Source organism: Pleurodeles waltl, chromosome 2_2 (genome assembly GCF_031143425.1).
Source record: "Pleurodeles waltl isolate 20211129_DDA chromosome 2_2, aPleWal1.hap1.20221129, whole genome shotgun sequence".
NCBI lineage: Eukaryota > Metazoa > Chordata > Amphibia > Caudata > Salamandridae > Pleurodeles > Pleurodeles waltl.
Genome location: NC_090439.1, coordinates 926,262,404 through 926,282,232, shown reverse-complemented (window position 1 = coordinate 926,282,232; position 19,829 = coordinate 926,262,404). Strand labels below are relative to the sequence as shown.

General features: G+C 40.5%; 1 protein-coding gene across 2 annotated transcripts in view; it reads right to left on the bottom strand.

The window, feature by feature from the left end:
* The window catches only part of LOC138282759 (fibrocystin-L-like), a 455,872-nt gene that overhangs the window by 236,387 nt on the left and 199,656 nt on the right, over positions 1–19,829 (bottom strand). For both annotated transcript variants that reach the window (XM_069220630.1, XM_069220631.1), the window contains exons 36-39: positions 13,586–13,690; positions 11,770–11,958; positions 6,519–6,689; positions 3,933–4,156 (exon numbers count right to left, since the gene is read on the bottom strand). In XM_069220630.1, coding sequence (XP_069076731.1) covers positions 3,933–4,156; positions 6,519–6,689; positions 11,770–11,958; positions 13,586–13,690 — 689 coding nt within the window. The remainder of the gene's footprint in view (positions 1–3,932; positions 4,157–6,518; positions 6,690–11,769; positions 11,959–13,585; positions 13,691–19,829) is intronic.

The window sequence follows — 19,829 nt, the reverse complement described above, 5'->3', positions numbered from 1 at the left end:
TGGCAAGAAAGTGAAATCGTCGACAAGATGAGCCATCAATATCACATTATTTTTAACGAGTTTTAAAAACGTGTACTGTGCATTACGCTTTATTATATATATTTTTACATTGTGGCGGATGTTGACCAGACCTTTCATAAATCGGTTCTTTGATATGCTTCAGATCTATTAGAGGTATGAGAGAACACTTTTTAAGTGTTACAGTGAAGAGCGTGCTCGTAAACAGAATAGTTTTTTTCTTATTTTTTTTGTTTTGAGTTAGCCAAGACCTTTTGATTTTACTACAATTGTACATATAAATTACACATACCTATAGGGGCTTTCAGCCAAACTATTTCCCTAATTGGTCTGTTGTGCATTCACATTTTTCTTCCGCTCATCAATATACAGTATGCGGCAATTTGTCAGCCCACTTCAGCCATTGGTTACTATACTGTGAGTGACTGCATACGGCACTTCAGCAAGGACCACATTCACACAGAAAGTAATTCCCTTTGTGCTAGAGGCTACTATGGCAATGTGTGCTTTCTGGAACCGAAAATTATCTTTGGTTTTCAACCATTTTATTTAATATTGTCAAGTTCCCCACAGCTCCTACAACAATCAAGTATTAGAAAGTAATGGTGAAATATAAAAAAGGCTAGAAACCCAAAAGGTCAGCCGCAATGCTAGCCATATTGGATGTGGCAATGCATTTTGTATAAAGAAACATGACAAAACAAATTGAAAACGTACCTAGGTAAAAAGATAAAGGTACAATATTTGTTCTGTCAGTGGCCAAACAAATTGTCCACTGTCTTATGTAGTCTGTAGACGTGTGCGTTATATTCTTTTTTTCGTAGTTCCCTCTACTGCTAGGTGGCCTGCCTGGCTACAATCAAGGCACTGCCATTACTGTAACCCGCCAGACAAAAATAATAAAACCCTTGGAAATCATCACTTAAACTTTATACAAAATATGGCTTTTTATCGAAATTGCTCTCTTCCTTTTTTGAACAACTGAACCTGAACTGTATAAGTGCTAGGATTTTTGAATTCATACCAGGAAGTGCTCTCTCAGTAAATGTCATCTGTCATTCATGATCACTGCATGACAAGAAAAAATTGTGTTCATACATGGCTTAGTGGTGCTCATGAGCCACTTTCACGTGGGAGAAAAGGAGGTCATTCTGGATGTGACCATCAACTACAGCCTACAGTTTAACAAACAAAGGGCTGAGGGCATTGCCAGAGAGTTGTGGCATGTATGCCATTATTGGAAGACCCACACACATTAATGAGTGTCCATGAAGCAAATCTGGCATCAGAAACAGAAGTGTCTCCAACAGATCAGCAGCCTCCCACGCTTTTCTTTCAAGGCGCTACTTGCTGCCAGTTGCACCTGTTTCTTAGCGAGATTGTTTTCCACTTGGAAGCTTTACACTTGCTAAAGTGACAGAGGTCAATTGCCAAAAAAATACATGTGTTTATGTTTATTAGATGCACATTCACAGGGATTGGTGCTCATGATATTTTATTTAACTGTTCTCACTTGCTGTGTCAGACTTCAGGCACCCATCAGTATCAAGATCACTGCTCTGTCTGCCTGTGACTATTATGATCTGCTGCTGGTGTCTCATCCAGCATCTATTTGTGGTACAACATTTGAGAGCTTATGACAATGTGCCAAAGTTAAATTTAGGCTTCCCCGTCCTATAAGATTGTGCCTAAGAGAATGGATGGTGTAGGGAAATTCACAATTCTGCGTGGTGTCCCAGAATTGTTTACTGTATTCACTACCCTATTTTGACTCTGGGCATTGACAAATTATTTAACAGTTCTTAGCATATATACAACAGCCCACCTGGCATGTTTAATGTCTAAGAAACCTCTTTGTAATATGGTGCAATGCACCCGCTGAAGTTTACAGTTGCATCAAAAGTTTCTTTAAATGCATGGCTTCGAATACAGCCATGAGCAGCTGTGTGCAAAGCTGCAGAAGGCACAAATCAAAAGAAATAGTTTTGACATGACTAATAGTCTAACTAATTCACCTATAAATAGTGCCTTGAAGCCCACAAGGTCTGGGTCAATAATGGTCAAAAGTGGAACATAGCCAATAATTAAGTATCTCCCTGCAGCTCATGTTTACTGCATTAAGCTGTGGTAGCTCTTTCCCATATTAGAATTCCCTTGTGCATAAAAGCCCTAATTTCAATAAATTGGGTAAGAAAATAGCTATGGAAATCAACCATGCACCATTGTCCTTCGTACTACAAATATAGTTTGATGGTAAATGTAGTTTTTTGTTGCATATGCTGAAAAGAGATGCATTATAACTTGCTTTTCGCTGCCTAGAAACCTGGACGCATTTACCTCTCACAAACCTCTCCCTTCTCCATCATGTTTGTGATGGACTACCCTTCTGCCACACTCTAAATCAAGCTCTTACTTTGCCTATAATTTGGTGAAGAAATATCTATGAACACTCAATCAAGTATGGAAATAAATTCATCAGCTACATGCCTTTTTACAGACTATGGTCCTGATTACGGCCTTGGCAGATGGGATACTCCGTCACAAACATGTCACAAACATGGAACTTGTAATATGGTTGACAGGATATCCGTCACGGATATCCTGTCAACCATATTACAAGTTCCATTATATCATGTGGAACTTGTAAAACGGCGGGTGGGAAATCCATTACATTTGTGACGGAGTATCCAATCCGCCAAGGTCATAATCAGTCTATGTTTCAGCTATTTTAATATCAACCCCCTTCTTCTACAATCCTCCCTTAATGGTCCTCCATTTACTTTCTTTATTTATAAGAGTGGGTGTGTCTTATTTGGCATTTTGTAATTTGTGGTAGGCCTGGTGATTCAGCTTGTAATGATGGAGAATGTATAAATAGACAGATGTGTTATATTTGCACAATTCAGTTAGTCCAAATAGTGATGATGATACATGAATCTTGGATTTCACTATTCTCACTGACTTGATACACTGATTGATCATTTCGTTGCTCACAGCCGTCCGAGCCATACACACCCTCCCACCTTCCTCATTCTATGCTGCTCAGTCTCTCTGCTTTCATCATTAGATATGTTGACCTGCATGTCCTTCATTTTAGCACATATTCCACAACACCATTTCTTTTCATAATAATGCTATCAGAAAAAACTGTTCGAGTTGTCCTACACCAAACTACCTGTTCTCCATCGGCCTGTGCTTCCATCCTTAGAAGTTACTGACCTCCCCGCCACCGGTACTGTCTCCTCTACTTTCCCACAACATTTTTCATTCTACCCCCTGTGTTATTTGTTGTAACTATTTTGATTGCAAACTTTTCATAACTTTACATTAGCTCATCTACAAACGTTTTCTAAGGTACCAACATTTACAGCAGCTTTTAGTTTACCAATATTATAAAACACCACTGCTTCGATATAGGTAGTGATCCACTCGCTCTCAGCCTTCCCCGTCTAAAGGTCCATAAGACGTGATTAGCTGCACATACTCTGCTTTCATGCTGTGTTGAAAAATGTTCCTAGGTATTATGGGAATTACCATATCCTTCTACAAGGATTCTCCAATAATACTGCCTCAAACATTTCCTTAAAGTAAACACATGTGTCTGAGTTCCATACTAAGGTAACATGCATATTCTTTCCCCTTTGTAGATTGGCATTGTATTTGAATACATCTTCTATTTCTATGCTAAAATGTGATCACAACTTACAAACTGTTATTGAAATTCTGCAGAATGTGCATTATTTTGACTCTTATAGCTCTTGCAGGAACACAGTCAGTTAAAACCACCACCATTTTATGGACCCATGTTTTCCCTATAGCAAAAGTACAACAAACATTAGGGACTACTGATGCTCTTTCAGAAATATTGTTAACCACATAAGCCCAAGATTAACAAAGTGTAACTAGTCTTATACCTCATTGGCACATACAACGCTGCTGAAGCCGGTTCCACTGAGTGTTATTGGGTCCAATACTGTGCCATTGGATGGAGTGATTGCTGTTATGGAAGCGGAGTAGCAGTTAGAGAATTCGAAGACAGTTCGATTTTGACTTGAAGTTGCATTCATGAGCTGGCTGCAGACAGGTTCATCTGCTACACACTCAGGAGAGGATCTTCTCCTGCGGGCTGGGGCAGGTCCTGAAGAGCAGAAGACACTTAGGGTTAGTCAATTATCTTAGAATAGGATTCTGAAACTGAGACTTAATGCATGAGGAGTCACTAACACTTAAATATTTCAGAAGAGCATGTTTACAAACTAGGATAACCATCCATAAGGTCAACTGAAGTGGTGGTCATTAGACATACAGAGAGGTCATCATGTTTCTTTTTTGTGTATTCTGAGCATATATACATTGAATTGGAAAGCTGCAGAGAGGGGTTACTGGTCATTAAGTGGAATTACTTATTGAATAACCCAGCTGTAAACCCCTGATTACTGCAAGTATGCATCACTTACAGCGACATGGCTTTACTTAAAATCTTAAATGCTGCCAGCAGTAATTAAAGACTAAATTAGACATTATCCCGGCTGACACCTGTGAGTTCTTACAGTTTGAGCAGCTACATCAACAAAAATGTACCTCTCACCGTGAAACGAAACCACCATCATTAGCATTTTGATACTTCAGTAGTCGGGCACAGTCACCCTGGATCCCGACCCGCATCTCCTTTACTACTTGAGAGTTTAGTCACCACATATATTAGCCACTGCAGTATCTTTTAGGCTCTGTATTTTCCCTATAATCAGGATAGCTGATAGAGTTCTACTGCCAGGTATGCAGGGACCGCCGAGCATTAGTTTATCTTCTGCAATGGTCAGTATTTTTACAGCCAGTAATGCATACCATGCACAGGTGGTGATATTAATAAAAATGTTTTATATAGTGCTAAGTACCACAATTATGCCATTTGTAAGCACTGCAAATAGCAGATATTAATACGACACTCAATTTTGCAGGTGTTTGACGGATAGCGCCAGTTGTACTTATTACAGGTGTACATTAAAAAGAGATTACTCACTGTATCTCCAGACAGCAATGAGGCCTCTCTACGCTCTATCAACAATGACCAAGTTAGTGCAAGGTAACTCCCTGGCAAACTTCAGTATCCTTTTATTCCCTAGCATTCTGATCGACTCAATTCTTTCTACACATGAAAAACACATTCAGTGGTTAGATGTAGGTTCACCAAGTGGGTGGGTCCCTTTGGTCCTGATGAAAGCCCTTTAATTGCAAGGCTGTGGAGTATAGGAAAGAGACAAGTTGACCACAAGTTGACTGATGATAGACGTGTCATATTCCACTTACCACCCATCCTTACCCATTTTGATCTTGTAAATGTGAGGCAGTGTAAGTATTAAATCGGTCATTAGTTTCCTCACTCAGTACAATTTTAACTACAGTGGCCTTTGTAGGACATATTCATCTATGATTGCTCAAAGTAGGATCTCTAGATGGGACCAGCTACTAATGTTGTGCCTATGATGCCCCAGGCTACCTAATGTGGGTGAGACGACTGCGTCCTTTTATGCAATTTAATCAAAGTATCCTCTCGAAGTAGAAAGCCTAGACAATGAGTATATTTCAAACATTCCACAAGAGTGACACAATCTTTTGTTTGTTTTCCCAATTTAGCAAACTTAGAATAATGAAAAGATGAGTAAGTCTTGGTGGTATTCAATCTCATAGCCTCCAGAACAGCACATTTATCAGCTGTAAATGATACGTTCCCTGAGCTACTTTCCCAGCTATCTTCATACCAACCTTTCTGTTATACGTTCTATAGTTTTTACTCAACACATTACCCCAATGCCTTAGGTATTCAGTACGTATTCTTAATGCCCATAGACAAGAAACTTATACTGTGCTATTTAAAATGTACTGTATCCTAGAGTATACTCCTTAGTACCCTCCTACTGGTCATAAATTGAGATACCCATATTACTTTTTCCACCAGGAGCCATATCATGAAAAGGGTGCACTGTCAGTGTTTACGTCATGGAGCACCTTTAAGCAGGTGCACCAGATGCAAACCGGGACAGTCCACCCTTATAAAATATATGCCCGTCTCCCCCGGACCAGGCAGCTGGAAACTTGCGCCCTGGGGGCATCTTATTCAATGAAATGAAGAGAGGCTGCTTCAAAGCCACTCCATGTTTCTCTGTGCAGGCAGAGTGCTACCTGCATTTTAAAGGGAAAGAGATCCCCCTTAGGACATAATACCTGGCAGTTTTTAGATAAATAAATAAGGAGGCACCATTCTATAGTAACATTTATAATCTCTTTATAGTGTAGCATTATCTGCAAGCATTTAAAAAGTGCACGAAGACAGTAGACACAATTATATGTTTTGTATTTACTGTGCTTGAAGATATCACAAAGACATAGCAGTTAAAGGAAGTTCACGCCTAATATTCACATGCCATGCAATAATGTTCACCAACTTAAAAATACACGTCTTGCGCTGAGATGAGGATAGACCTTTCTGAAAACAGAAATACCTGGATTATGCTGAGCCTCCTGTCCCCCAACGAGAACATGCAGTTCAACTTCCTTGTCAGGCACCGGAAGTACCCGGACTCTCCCTTGCAGGGAAAAGCTGTTGGTATAACTGACACTTCCGCTGCTGTAGTGATAAACTCCGGGGGATGTGAACTGGTATCTGAAAGAACCTGAAACATGATGGTGAGGTTAAAATGGAGCACTTGTCCACACTAAAGTGATATTTGCATATATAAGGCTTGCATCACTGAGGATGTGTTTCCCAGTTGCCGGATGGAGTTGTAGTCTATTGAATCCGCCAGATGCAGGGCGTGCTCTAAGCCCCGTGGGGTACCAGCAGTCTGATCATACCTCTCATGAACATAATAAGAATTTCAACTCTAGCCGGTAACTGTACTAAGAGACCCACAAGTGGCCCCTTTACTTTTCTGTCATCTTCTTACCTTGTCCCGCCTAACTGTACCACAGAAATGCAGATTAATCCAGGTTAGTCACTTTATAAAGAAGGTGCTTTAAGGGGTTTTTTGAGAGTGCTGGCCCAGCACCAGATTTTCAATTTAACTAGTGAAATTTTAAATTATTTCGAAGTAGATTAATTATATGCACATTTATTTTATGTGGATATGCTGAAAATCTGTAATGGGCTCTACCCTAGTTAAGTTATACTTAAACCCAAAATCAGTGCTCAACAAATAGCACAGCGCTGACGCCTTACCTACAGGTCTAATACCAATTTGTGGATTGTGAAGGTGAAATCGCTCTTAACTCATATCGATACTACGAATGAAACGTTTTGTTATCATAAAATCCTCCAAAACATCCGGTAGCCTGACTGCAGCCTAGCTATCAGTAGTGATGGTGGGAGGGATTAAAAAAATATGAAAGTACGGACGCAGATTTTCATCTCTGCCTGAATTTACAATTTTTTTTTCCCGTTCTCGAGCATTCACATAAGTAGGACTAGTTTCCAATTGTACTACTTTGGCATCTTCCGCGGGGTCTCCTATTCCCTTTATTTAGAAATCTAACTAGAACAGGTTTCAGGCAGGGGTAATAAACCCTGTTCTGCCAATGTTTATTTTTTCTTGTAGTGTTTTATCTGCAGGGAAAACATTTTCCTTGTGGAGAAAGTGTGTCCCTAAACTCCCACCAAATCCAGGTTTGGTCTGTTCCCTTTACATCCTTGAAAACGTGGCTGAGGCTACCTTCTGACCATTATCACCTGCCACAAATCCTGTCATAAATTCCAGCCAGGCGTTTGTTTATAAACATTTTTGGCCATAAGCATACATTAATGACCAAAAATACTTTGGTGAATAGGGCGTGGTTTGTCTGCAATATGTCCAGAATGGTTTGATCCTTACCAGGTTTTCAAAATAATCCAATAAGAAACAAAATGCATAAATTAATCCCACTGGTGCTCTTTTAACTGGTCGCTGGTTATCCTAAAACTCTGACATGGGTCTGTCCCTGCTGGACTTCGCCTGGATGTTCCTGATTAATTGAATACAGCATGGGGTCATGCCGAAAAAAGGACTGCTCTGATTTAAAGGTCCTTCGGATTTTAAACCAGCATGCCCTCTCCTATTCTGGTTTAAAAAGCGACCTATCAAAATTCTTGCATTCTTGCTGACCATTTTAGCTGCACTGTAATCAATACTTCTACACTGCCCAGTGTTCTTCTCATGTTTTCACATGATTGGGTGGTTTCCCATATCTGGATCACTTAGGTTTCACTGTTGTTTTAGATTGGATGTGTGCATCTTTCCATTGGTTACACCGTGGAAATGTATTTTCTTTTTTGCCCTCATTTGTGAATTATCATTCAATGAGTCTGCATGTCTTGGTTCTTTCTATTTCGCTCTCTTTCCTTACCCAATTGAGCACATGCTAACCAGTGGTGTAACGACACTGTAGGGAGCCCCCCTGCAAAGAACATGGAGGGTGCCCCCCTCTAGACTACTTCAGGCCAGGTGCTGTGCTGAGGGGTCCCCCGTGGAGCTCAGGACCCCCCTCACCACAGAGGCTACGGGGGTCTTTGATACACCAGTGATGCTAATGATCTTTCCAACGCTCCCCAACACCACCCTTGCCCTGCCCCTTCTCACAACCCAGTCACCTTTATCTCCCCCACTTCAACACCTAGTACTGCCTTGATGATGCCTCTGGCACACAACTGAAGTTCAGTGGTTGGTCTCTGCTAGGCAGACCGCACAGAAACCAAAGGTTTGCTCAATGTTTGCTTGGGACCATGAAGCCTGCAATACTGGGTAAGTACATTAAACCTCTATTGGTGTTATAAACTCTTTATAATACAAGGAACCCTACAATCACAGTTCAAAAATGTGTCTCCAATGGCCTCAGTACAACCAAATTGTGATGTCTCTAGTCACCTTTAATAAAACAGAATGATGTACCTAATATAATAGCTTAGTCCAATTGACTCGTGAATTCATATATGTATGTGCTATTTCTCTAGAGCGAACTTATCCAAAAGGCAGGAGAGTGTTGTGCAGGATCAAAGACAAGCATAAAGTCAATGAGTGACAGGAGAGCTAGCTTGTTTGTAGATTTTACATTATTTTTTATGCAGTGTTCTTTAAGGAGGTTCATCTTTAACTCTTCCTAAATTGGAGCACTGTTGGGGTAGTCCTGATGGGTACAGGGTTGTTGTTCTAGATTCTGGGTGCCTAAATGGAAAAGGACTGCTGCTTTGTTTTTTCATTTTTAACACTTCTTAGTCTGCAGTCTGATGATGTCCTGGCTGTAGGTGTGCTGAGAACCACCAGAGATGTTTGGCTTGTCTACAAGACAAGTGAAGGATGCCGGGCTTGACACCTTTGTAAATGAAGCAGCTGGGTTTGAAGATGGTGTGGGCTGGAAAGTGGATCCAATGGAGGTCCTTCAGGATGGGGTTGCAGCATGCTGTGGTATATAAGATGCCCTTTCTGGGCATTGTCACCATCCAGATGCAAGAGTACAAGATCTTGAACAGCATTTCTAAAGTCACTTGTACAAAAGAGATTTGGTATCAGGTTGTTGTTGTTTTTTAACAAAACAATATGTTCCTCAATTGTGAATTTGTTATTTATGGTAAATCCAAGTTGCTTGGCATTCAGTGAAATTTGAGATTTGAAGCACCAAGGTTCATGTCATTGAATCAGGTTTCTACTGTTTGTTGTTCTTGGCAAACAGAAATTCGGTTTTGGATGGGCTGAGCTTCAGGTAGCTGCTGGACATCAAGGTCCTGTTGACACCACCAGTGCGATGTTTAAATGCAGGGCACAGAGCATAATTACAACTCCAAGTTAAACACTTTTTGTTCTTATGAAATGTTATCATGAACAAATGTAAATGAACAGTTATAAGCACAACGGAGAGATTTATGACTGCACATTTCTTTACATACCACTATAGGAAGTAATTATCTCTCTGCATGGTATTACACATTCCAAACTCCAATCTTCTAAATCTGATTTACATTTACGTGATCTAATATATATATATATATATATATATATATATATATATATACACACACACACATACCACATACATAGAGGCAGTGGCCAATGTGTAGTTATTGTTACTTTGCACTTTCAATTGAAAAGGCATTTTTGATTTGCTTAAAACTGGTGACCCCATGGACAGATGTATTACAAATGTAGCAATTGCTTGGCATATTTAGCTACTATGTGCCATGCCAACTATCATGTAGATATGTGCAGATCTGGCCTCATCTTCAATATGGTCACAGAACTCCTTGGTTGGCTTTTAATATCCTTCTAATGTATGGCAGAGGATACATTATTCCATATATAATGAGCCTATAGCAGTGATTCCCAACCTTTTGACTTCTGGGGACTCCCCACTTTATTGTTACTGGAACCCAGCGACCCCCAATGAATTATTATTGGAATCCGGGGACCCCCACTGAGTCATTACTGAAAGCTGGGGACCTAATCTGTTAATATTATTTATTTTTCTAAGCAGTCGCTGACCCCCTGAGGAGGCTTTGCAGACCCCCTGAGGAGGCTTCACGGACCCCCAGAGGTCCCCAGACCATAGACTGGGAACCACTGGTCTATAGTGTACATTGGCTGATGAGTAGGTGGAAAATAAAATCACAAAGAAACTATTTTCCAGTGGAGAAGCAGCGTGTACAGTTTCCAGCATATTGCCATTAAACTTTTGAGAACTTTGATTACAGGGTGAACTTTTCCACTGTTCTTCAACTTCTTTGAAGTTGATCTTGAATTCCTTAGGGCTGACTTATACAGCATCAGAATGTTCAAACCGGTCCTCTTAACACCTGTGTGGTCAAGAAGGTGTCTCATAAACAATTTGCTTTATTCTCAGGTTTTGACCTAATTGGCTGCCCGCAGAATCTGTAAATCTGGCATCCGCATCTGTGGTGCGAGTAGCATTAGCGCCTCGACCTCAGACATTGACAATCCATGCTACTGGCAAACATCCATCTTGCTTAAGTATGAATATTAATGAAGACAACATGGGTAAAAAGTGAAAAATGTGTAAGCATCCTGGCACGGACATGGCATAGGCTTCCCCGCTTTCAAAATTGACTGACAGATATTCAAGTTAGGAAACGAATACGTAAGGCTTTAGAGTGGTAATACAGCTCAAAAAATATTTCCTATATCACATTAAAACCATACCTGTTAGCTTAGCCAATGCTTTTTACTATTTTCCATCTGAAACGTACACTGTCACCAAACGTCAATATTCATTTCATCCATGCAATGTGTATACTAAACAATCCTTTATTTAGATTGTTTTGTAGTGAAGCATGCATTTTCATTGCTTTTGTCAGTGCTCCAGTACAACCGTCAAACATTTGGGCTTTGCCAATGCTTATTTTTTGCATGTCGGATCTACATATTTTTTAGTGCAAGAAGGCGGAGCTAGTCATGCAACCAGGAACTCCTAGTCGTGATCTCACATCTTACCAAGCAAGCCCGCTACTTTAAATGCACATTTCACATAAAATACATTGAAATCGAGGGAGTGTGAAATAATGTAAGTCGAGGCATTTCAGGTCCTTTCAGCGCTGTTCTTATCAGTTATGCATCTGCCAATGCGCCTTTCAGTCACTACCAACATCAGCCATGCTTGTTGAATTTCATTAATTTAGCAAACTAAAAAGGGCATTTAATTTGACTGATAGATACTAATGTCAACCTGCCTTCAGTTTATAGAGCATCGAATTCTTCATAAAACGCCACAGCTTACCAGATGCTTGTCTGCCATTGAGACTTTTAAATCCTTCCCCGTCGTAGGCACTGCTCCCGGGGCTGGACACAGAGAACACTTGGTAGCCCACATCCTGGACCAAAGACGGGGCTTCCCACTGCCATACCACCGTGTCTCCGACAGCGATGTCCAGGTATGCTGGGGACCAGGCGTATCCGAGCCCATAATCTGTGCCAAGAAAAAAGCACATTATTTTAGTGCCTACAGTTTTGTGAAATTCTCAACAACTATCTTTCCTGAAACCTGTGGTGGCCGCCGGCATTTACTGCACAAAAAAGTAAATACATTCTAAGTCCTATTAATAGAGATGTTCTGCAATAAAGGACTGTTAACTGAGAATTAAAGGTGATGAATAAAGACCGATGCTGCGCTTCTCAATTCAAGTCAAATTGTTACATCAGTGCCAACTTTTGGTTATAATGAAAAGATAAAAAAAAAATACAAGGATGACTTCCAGTGCTGTGAAACCTAAGCCGTACCCTTTTCCGTTTACCAGTTTTAGGGTTACTGTGTAAAAATGCCCTTTTGCATCCAAGTGCTGGTCATGTGCCTGTGTCTGCGAGTTAATGGATCTGTGAGTGCATGTCTGTTTGTGATTTTTGTGATTGTGATTTTTGTGATTGTGATTTTTGACATATTTGAGGCTCATTTTTGTCATAATGTGGGCCTTTATGTCATTAATGTGGCGATATCTGGCATAATGGACATCCACCATTGACATCCCAATGGCATTCAAGACGTAAGTGTGGCTTTATCTAGGATATTACTGGTGCAGGCATAACTGTTCCAGGCAGATTATGGGGATTCTCGATGTAATTTTGACTATGCAAGCAGAATGGTGGCCTAGGCCCAATTGTGCCAATGCATTCCATATCGTAGGTAAACTTGACTTAATTATGCCTTTCATTGGCATAAAGGCGCGCTCCCCAATTCAGTCTATGTATTCTTGGTTTATTCTGGCTATCCCTTGCATCATGTTGGTGAAAATCCCTGTGATATGATGGACAACCATAATATGGAATTGCAACGATAAATGAGCATGGAATGGGGGATCTCCACATATGTGATGGCACTACAAATGAGTGCTTTATGAAAATACAAAGCATGTTTTTGTTTTTGTGTTGTAAACATGTATTTTCGAAGACATTTACATTGACATTTCTATCGACATTTATATTGACTTCAGTCATCCAACAATAAAAGTTTGTATTTTATGGTCACATGTATTTTCAGGAAATATTTTGGGACAAAAGTATTGCATTTCTAAATATATCTTTAAAGCTGATATTTGAGTGAACATTCATGCTGACCTGGGGATGCCTTCCATAAGGGCAATTATTGACATCACATGACTCGTGTAGGCATTTCCTTATCCATTTTGATGACATTCGTAATAATATCATCACTACTGTTTGCTGAGGCCAGAGCACATGTAGGAGTGGCGTTACCTGCTGCTGTGGAATTCGAGGTATGTGTTGATCGACTACTATTTTTAAAATTAACTAACCACCAGATTGCCCATTCAGTCGGACGGTGGAGTATTCATACACTTTATTAGACTTTTACTACAATTAAATATGTAGAGGTTGCAAACCATTCATGCAATCAGTCTCTGACAGACTAAGAAGCATCCCTGAAGGAAGGTCCAATTAGCAAAGCAGGGCATGTCATTCGAAATCATTATTCTCGAGTTAAATAATGAGATAGGGAGAAATATTGATATTTGAAAGATCATTTCTTCAATGGCAATGCACAATTGATACCTGCTGTTACTATACAGAGAAGTAGCACTTACGTATGTTTGCGCCGTTATTGGTGACAAGGTGTGTTGCACCACTTGACTGAATGACACATTCCAAGTTATCTTCTGTTGATGAAGTAACCTCACAAGGCATAGAACCTGCAAAAGAGACAATGATTGTGAAGCACAAAAAACTTGCTTAAAAACAAAACATAATTTTTTACTTCTTCTGATAAAAAAAATCCACACACTGAACCTTTTGAACTGCAATTACAAAATGAAATTTTCGAGAAAAGCAACTATAGACTCCAAAGTCAAAGGACAAACAATGAAACATAAATTGCCGGATAACAAAACTTTGCACTCTGCATCACTATAAGAAGAAAGTGAAGCATACAGAGCAAAACATGTACTAGTAAGGGGTAGCTAACATAGGTCTAGCAGGGTCTGATCCGTATCTTAATTTTGGAGTAGCCACATAAAATGATATTCAAACAATAACTCTAAGTGGCGTCCATTACCATAGTCAGTTGTAGCCCTGATTATATCTGGCATGGCTCATCCGGCTGGACCTATGCTGGACATCAGTGACCTATGTTGGACATCATTGGCATAGCATTTTTGTAATGATGTTTTTAATTTAGAGTAGACATCTGGAGAAATAAACTGTGTTTAAATCTACAGCACCCTGTTAGCTATCCTGAGGCTGAATAACACACCACTATGTATATAATTCACTTGAGTGTCTAGATGGATATTACATTTGAAGAGTTGTTGGCATTACATCATGTTTATGTATTATTGTGGGAGGGGTTTATCGTATATGTATGAGGGAGTGCAAGAGACAATAATGTAGAGTAAAAGAGGGCTGAACGGTTACAATGTTATTACAATTAGTGAAAAATATAAAGTTAATGGTATAAAAGTCATTATTCATTGAGTGTACGGCTAAGAGGTCCACTGAAAAGAAATCAACCTCACGTTGAGTGGAGGATCCCATCTACCTTGCTATAAATCATTTGCCACAAAAAGGTGCTGATTTGCTCTTCTCTGTCTTAACACAACAGATACTGCTGTTCACGGTCCCATAGTTCCTTTTGTCTTTTCACAGTTGGGAAGCAATGCTGTTGGGCCATAAAAAGATATTTGAGAGAACTTCTCACTCACAATGTATCGTGGCACGCTTTATCATCGGCTACCTCTCACACTGGGGTAGGAATAATGCCACCCCAGCAGACTCAACCGATGTCCACAGATCCGGGAGCTCCTACTAATCTGATATCAGGACAAACACAATGGTCCAGTTCATGACATAAAAATTAATAATACCTAGGGGTATACCCAAGGAATCTCTTTTATTATTAAATACCCCTGGTGTTGATTTAAAACAAAAGGAATGGTCCATATATAAAATACCATGATTCATTTGACCATACAGAATCCTTCAACTACTAACGTGTTTCAAGGTCAGACAGGGCCAAAAATAGGCCTGGGCACCAAATTAAAAGTGTCCCCCTCAGCAATCCAGATATCTATAATAAAGTGTCCCACATCTGCAAATCAGGTAAGTTTTGAACTTGTAAAGACACACTGCATGGGTATTATTCAAGGAATGCCTTTGTGCTTGTTGCAGGGAATGCTGGTAGTATTAAAAAGGAAACATGCAGTAAAAACAGGCCCACCTTCCTATAAAATCGCCCCACGACTTGCTAAAAACTGGTCCACATACTGATCTGTCAGATCAGCCCGTCAGGCATTGACTGATTGCTCTATAGCCAATATGACCCTACTTCTCAGAAGACCAGGAGTGAAGATTCAATCCCTCACCATGACTGGAAAAAATCACTTAAGTTGTCTTTAGCATCAAAGAATGAGGGAAAATGGACGATTGTGGGGGTTTCTAGAGCACTTGCAGTGCTATATATGCGCAAGATTGCTCTATTTCTGAACAGTAGTGTTAGGATCGATGTTAGGTTTGTTCAGGAATGTGTTATGGTTGTTCTTTTAAGATTTTGGGGAATTACTATGAAAGTGAATGAGGCATTAGTGAGGATGGTGAAGATGGAAGCCAGAGCTGTAAGCCCATGATTTACTCTCTTCACATTACAGACTTCAGTTGCAGGAAATGATTTCCTGAAGTTGGATAACAACTAAAGGCAAGACACTGGCTATACTCAGGAGAAAAATGAAAACCATTAGCCATCATCCAGGGCTTGTGTTTACCCTTGAATCAATCAAGGCGACACAAGCCCTTACATCAGATTTACTATGTCAAGCTGAGCCACCTAGCATAGATCTGCATGGTATAGTAAATCTGGAGTAAAGCAAGCCTTGTGTTTCTCTGCACTAAGAAAGCTTTCCATGGGTGGAGCGAAGGTGTTCCCATGCATCCCCCCATGGTATTTGGTGCATTCCCAGATTTACTAAGACTAGTAACCCTGGGAATGCTTCAAAATGCTGCACTATCCCAGGTGAGACATAACAAGGAGAAATATGTTTATTTCTCCTCACTGTTTCCTCTTCCTATTTGTGCTGCATTGTGCAACACATGCAGAAAGAGGAAAATGCCTCAAAGGATCATTTTTGTGTGGGAAGGTATGCCTTCCTGCACAAATTAATACTGCCTGTAACACATGCACCCTTGTACAATGGTCTAAGGGTGCTTGCATTGGTGCTTGGCAGCCACAAGTGCACCAACGCAGAGACTGACATACCTTAGTAATTATGGCACATTCCTGCATTCTCCATGTGAGGCAGCAGCACAGCAAGTGGTCTTGCTGCACTGCGCCAAATGTTGATGCATCCAGCCCTAATTTTAAACCAAGCAGGCACGTCATGCTAGATACCGGTGGTAAATGGTCTGCCCAGAAAGTGTCTCACTAAAAGACGGTTTCTGCTCAAACCAGCAGTCTGCAGGTTTAGCAACAGATCCTGCAGATCATATTTCACTATGAAAGCCCAAATGTACTTGGGTTTGTACAAAATTGTGCTGGAAAAAAATAATGCCCTAATCTAATTCAAACACATTTCGATAACATTTAGTAACAAAGAAAATTCCCACAGAAAATGTTTTACAGCATGCTTTCTTTTTTTTTTTTTTGTAAAAGAGCTATGGGGATCACACACACGAAAAGAGATATTCTAATGTTTATGGATATCGGAGAGAATTCCATGATGTATAAAATGAGTTCAAACTTTTCCTGTAGGGACAAGAAGATCTAATCCTCACTTGAATTCTTTGGCGCTTGTCCTTAACTGTTCTTTTTTATCCTTCTGACAGATTTTTATTGTTTAAATCTTTGCCTCATCTTCTAATAAATCGGCCAATCTCTTCACTTATGTGACCTTATCTAATTTAACCATCTCCATTTTCAGTTTAGTGTTTTGTCTTGCAATTTCATGTTTTCATTGTTTATCACATGCTACTGGTCACCCCTCATCTACCTTCATGTACCCTACAGATCTCCAGCTCTAAAATAATTCTCCTTCTCTCTGCACTTCTCATTTTAAACTTGTTAGAATTATAGACCATAAGCATTGACTTCATCTCCCTTCTGAGGTACACTCTTCCTTAGCCTTTGTGCTTTCTACGACACCGATCAGGCATTGGTAATGCTAAACGGAGTAATGACATTCACATTGTGTTCATGGCCTTCAAAAGCTGCACTTGGCAGCTGGCACTTTACGAGTGCACGCTGCAGTACCTCTGTTCCTTTCTATTTGCAGAAAGGAGTGTGCTTTTGAACATGATTGAAGATGCCAATTTCCGTTTGATATGATTTCTGTTTTTAGGTTGAGTGTTAGCATTCGACCTGATGTATACTTTTAGTATATTTATACTGTGGGTTAAAGCAATTTCATTTGTCTGTTGCCATGTCCTTTTAAAATTCTACCCTAGTGGTCCGTTCTGCCTTTTTCTCCCTCCTTCTGTTTGAGAACAGTGACCTAGCACTGTATTCTTCCACTCTGATGTCTTAATCTGTTGCCGTGATGGACTATTTTTGAAATTTCTTTGGTGCTCCCCTTTCACTGTGCTGTTTAGGCTGGTAGCTGCCTGCGTTTTATTGCAGCATTCCATTCCTCATCCCAAGCTGACATTTGTTTTAGCTTTATTCTAGTGCTGTCCTCTTTCCTGCTCCTAAAATAAGCTTATTTTACTAGACAAAGTCTCCTTAAAATAAGCTTATTTTACTAAATAAACACCATATGCCCTCACATTGCATCACAGACAGTCTTTCTCTCTAGGGCCCCCTCCCTGCATCACACATGACATCACACACAAGGCATTGCTTAGCTCCTTTATGGGGCCATATATCTTCAAAGGCTGCTGTGCTAACTTCATTAGAGCTTTATTTTTTTTGCTCGTGGGCGCTGTTGTCAAAAGATGACAATTAGCCTGTTCAAACTGTGCGAAAACCTATTGCATTGCAAATGCTTGTTTCCCTTGTTGTGTTTCTCTCCTTATCCCCACGCTTCTACTGATTGCCATCTCCGTCTATATGCCAAGCAGGTGGATATGGGGTTCCAGTTACAAATATACCCCTCTTCCTACTGCACAGTTTTGGGATTAGCGAGACAGAGTGAGAGAGTCAGATGGCGAGAGAACATGAGAAGGAGGAGTCTGAGAGTCCAAAATAATACCAGTTTTGTTAGCGTGGGCATACTGCTTTGGTGTGGCTGTAGTTTACAGGAAGCAGATTTGCTGAATAACTAGAATATAAAAATGAAAAATAACCAAAGAAGACTTCTGCTTCTTGCCTTCAACCTTGCCCCTTTGCATGCCCCATTCTCTCCCAATGTGCCTCCCATCCACACACACACACACACACACACACACACAGACATCATGCGTCTGTTTTCCTCTCCCCCGACTTATACTGTGGATATTATCCCTGTCTCTCCTTCACTCCACCCTGTCTCTTCCCCTCGATTCTGAAATCCTTTTTTTTGGGGTGGCCCCTGATTGGCTGCTGATGAGCTCACTCAATAGTCCGGAGCCCCGTGGGGAGGGCAGTGTAGTGGGTGATGACAACATCACCCAATTATCCCATCTGTACGGGGAGGATTTAGTGGGTGGAATCTGATGGAGCTAATATCAAAAGCGTCTCCGTACTCCTGTAAGGGGGCTCCAGGCCCCTGCAGCCATTTCCCCCCCTCCTCATTCCCTACACACCTCAGCCTGTCGCCCCACTCCTGCCCACACACAATCATAATGTGTGTGTGTTTGTTTTTTTCCATACAGTAACCATTAAGCATTTTCTTCCTAGAGTCGCCTTCATTTGCATACAGCATTTTCCATTCATAAAAAAAGAGCTGCTGAACTCTGCTGTTAGGAGGTGGGTGCGCAGCGTGGAAAGTCTGTGGTCTCGACCAGCCACTGGGCTGAGAGGTCTGGCTAAGTGAGGGGGAGTTGCCAGCTGCCCATAGTATGGGCAGATGGACCCTGCCCCGTTCAGTCTCTTGGTAGGCAGGGCGAGGCCCAAGACTGCGCAGCCCTGAGGAGGGCTCCTGTTTGCTGCTGGGTGAGCCACCTTGCACTGAGCAGTCTGTGGATAATGGACTCGTTCACACTCCATTTCTAAAGCTCGGAGGGCAAGAACAACCCCTCTGCTTGCGCGAGGACCCACTCGCTGCACCTCATATTCCTTTTTAGTGACATTTGGATACTTTCCACTGGTCTGCAAATAAATCGACACTTGCAGAAAAGTGGACATTTCAACAGCTTTTTAAAAGCAAAAAGCCCATGAAACCTCAATATGTCACTCTAAGGTCCTAAACAGGACTGCAGGGTTTTACTTTGTTTGAATAAGCATGTAGTTATGTTTTTGTAACCAGTTTCTAGAGTCTTGTACTTTGAAGACGATTTGTATCGCCAGACTTCTTGTTCAAAATCAGAAATCTTTACATTGATTTATACCAGTTTTAAACTGCGCGCACTTGGACCAGTTGTCTTTATAATGTTCACCTTCTTCTCTTCTAATACAAGAATGGAGACTGCAATATGAATTTACTGCAAATATTAAGGTAAACAAATAAGGACACTTATTTTAAAAGCTAGGAAAATCCGACATTCAAGTCTGTGTTGTTTTGTGCAAAGCAACAGTTAAATGTATATTTCTGACCTAACGTTTCCATTCATTCATTCATTTACCTTTCCTTTATTCAGCTATAAGCCATAAAAGGACATTACAATAAAAAACACATCATAAAAATGTCTTATAAATAGATAATAAATAATAAAACAATTACATAAATATCAATTAAAACTCCTAAAGTTACTGTACAACTATAACCATAG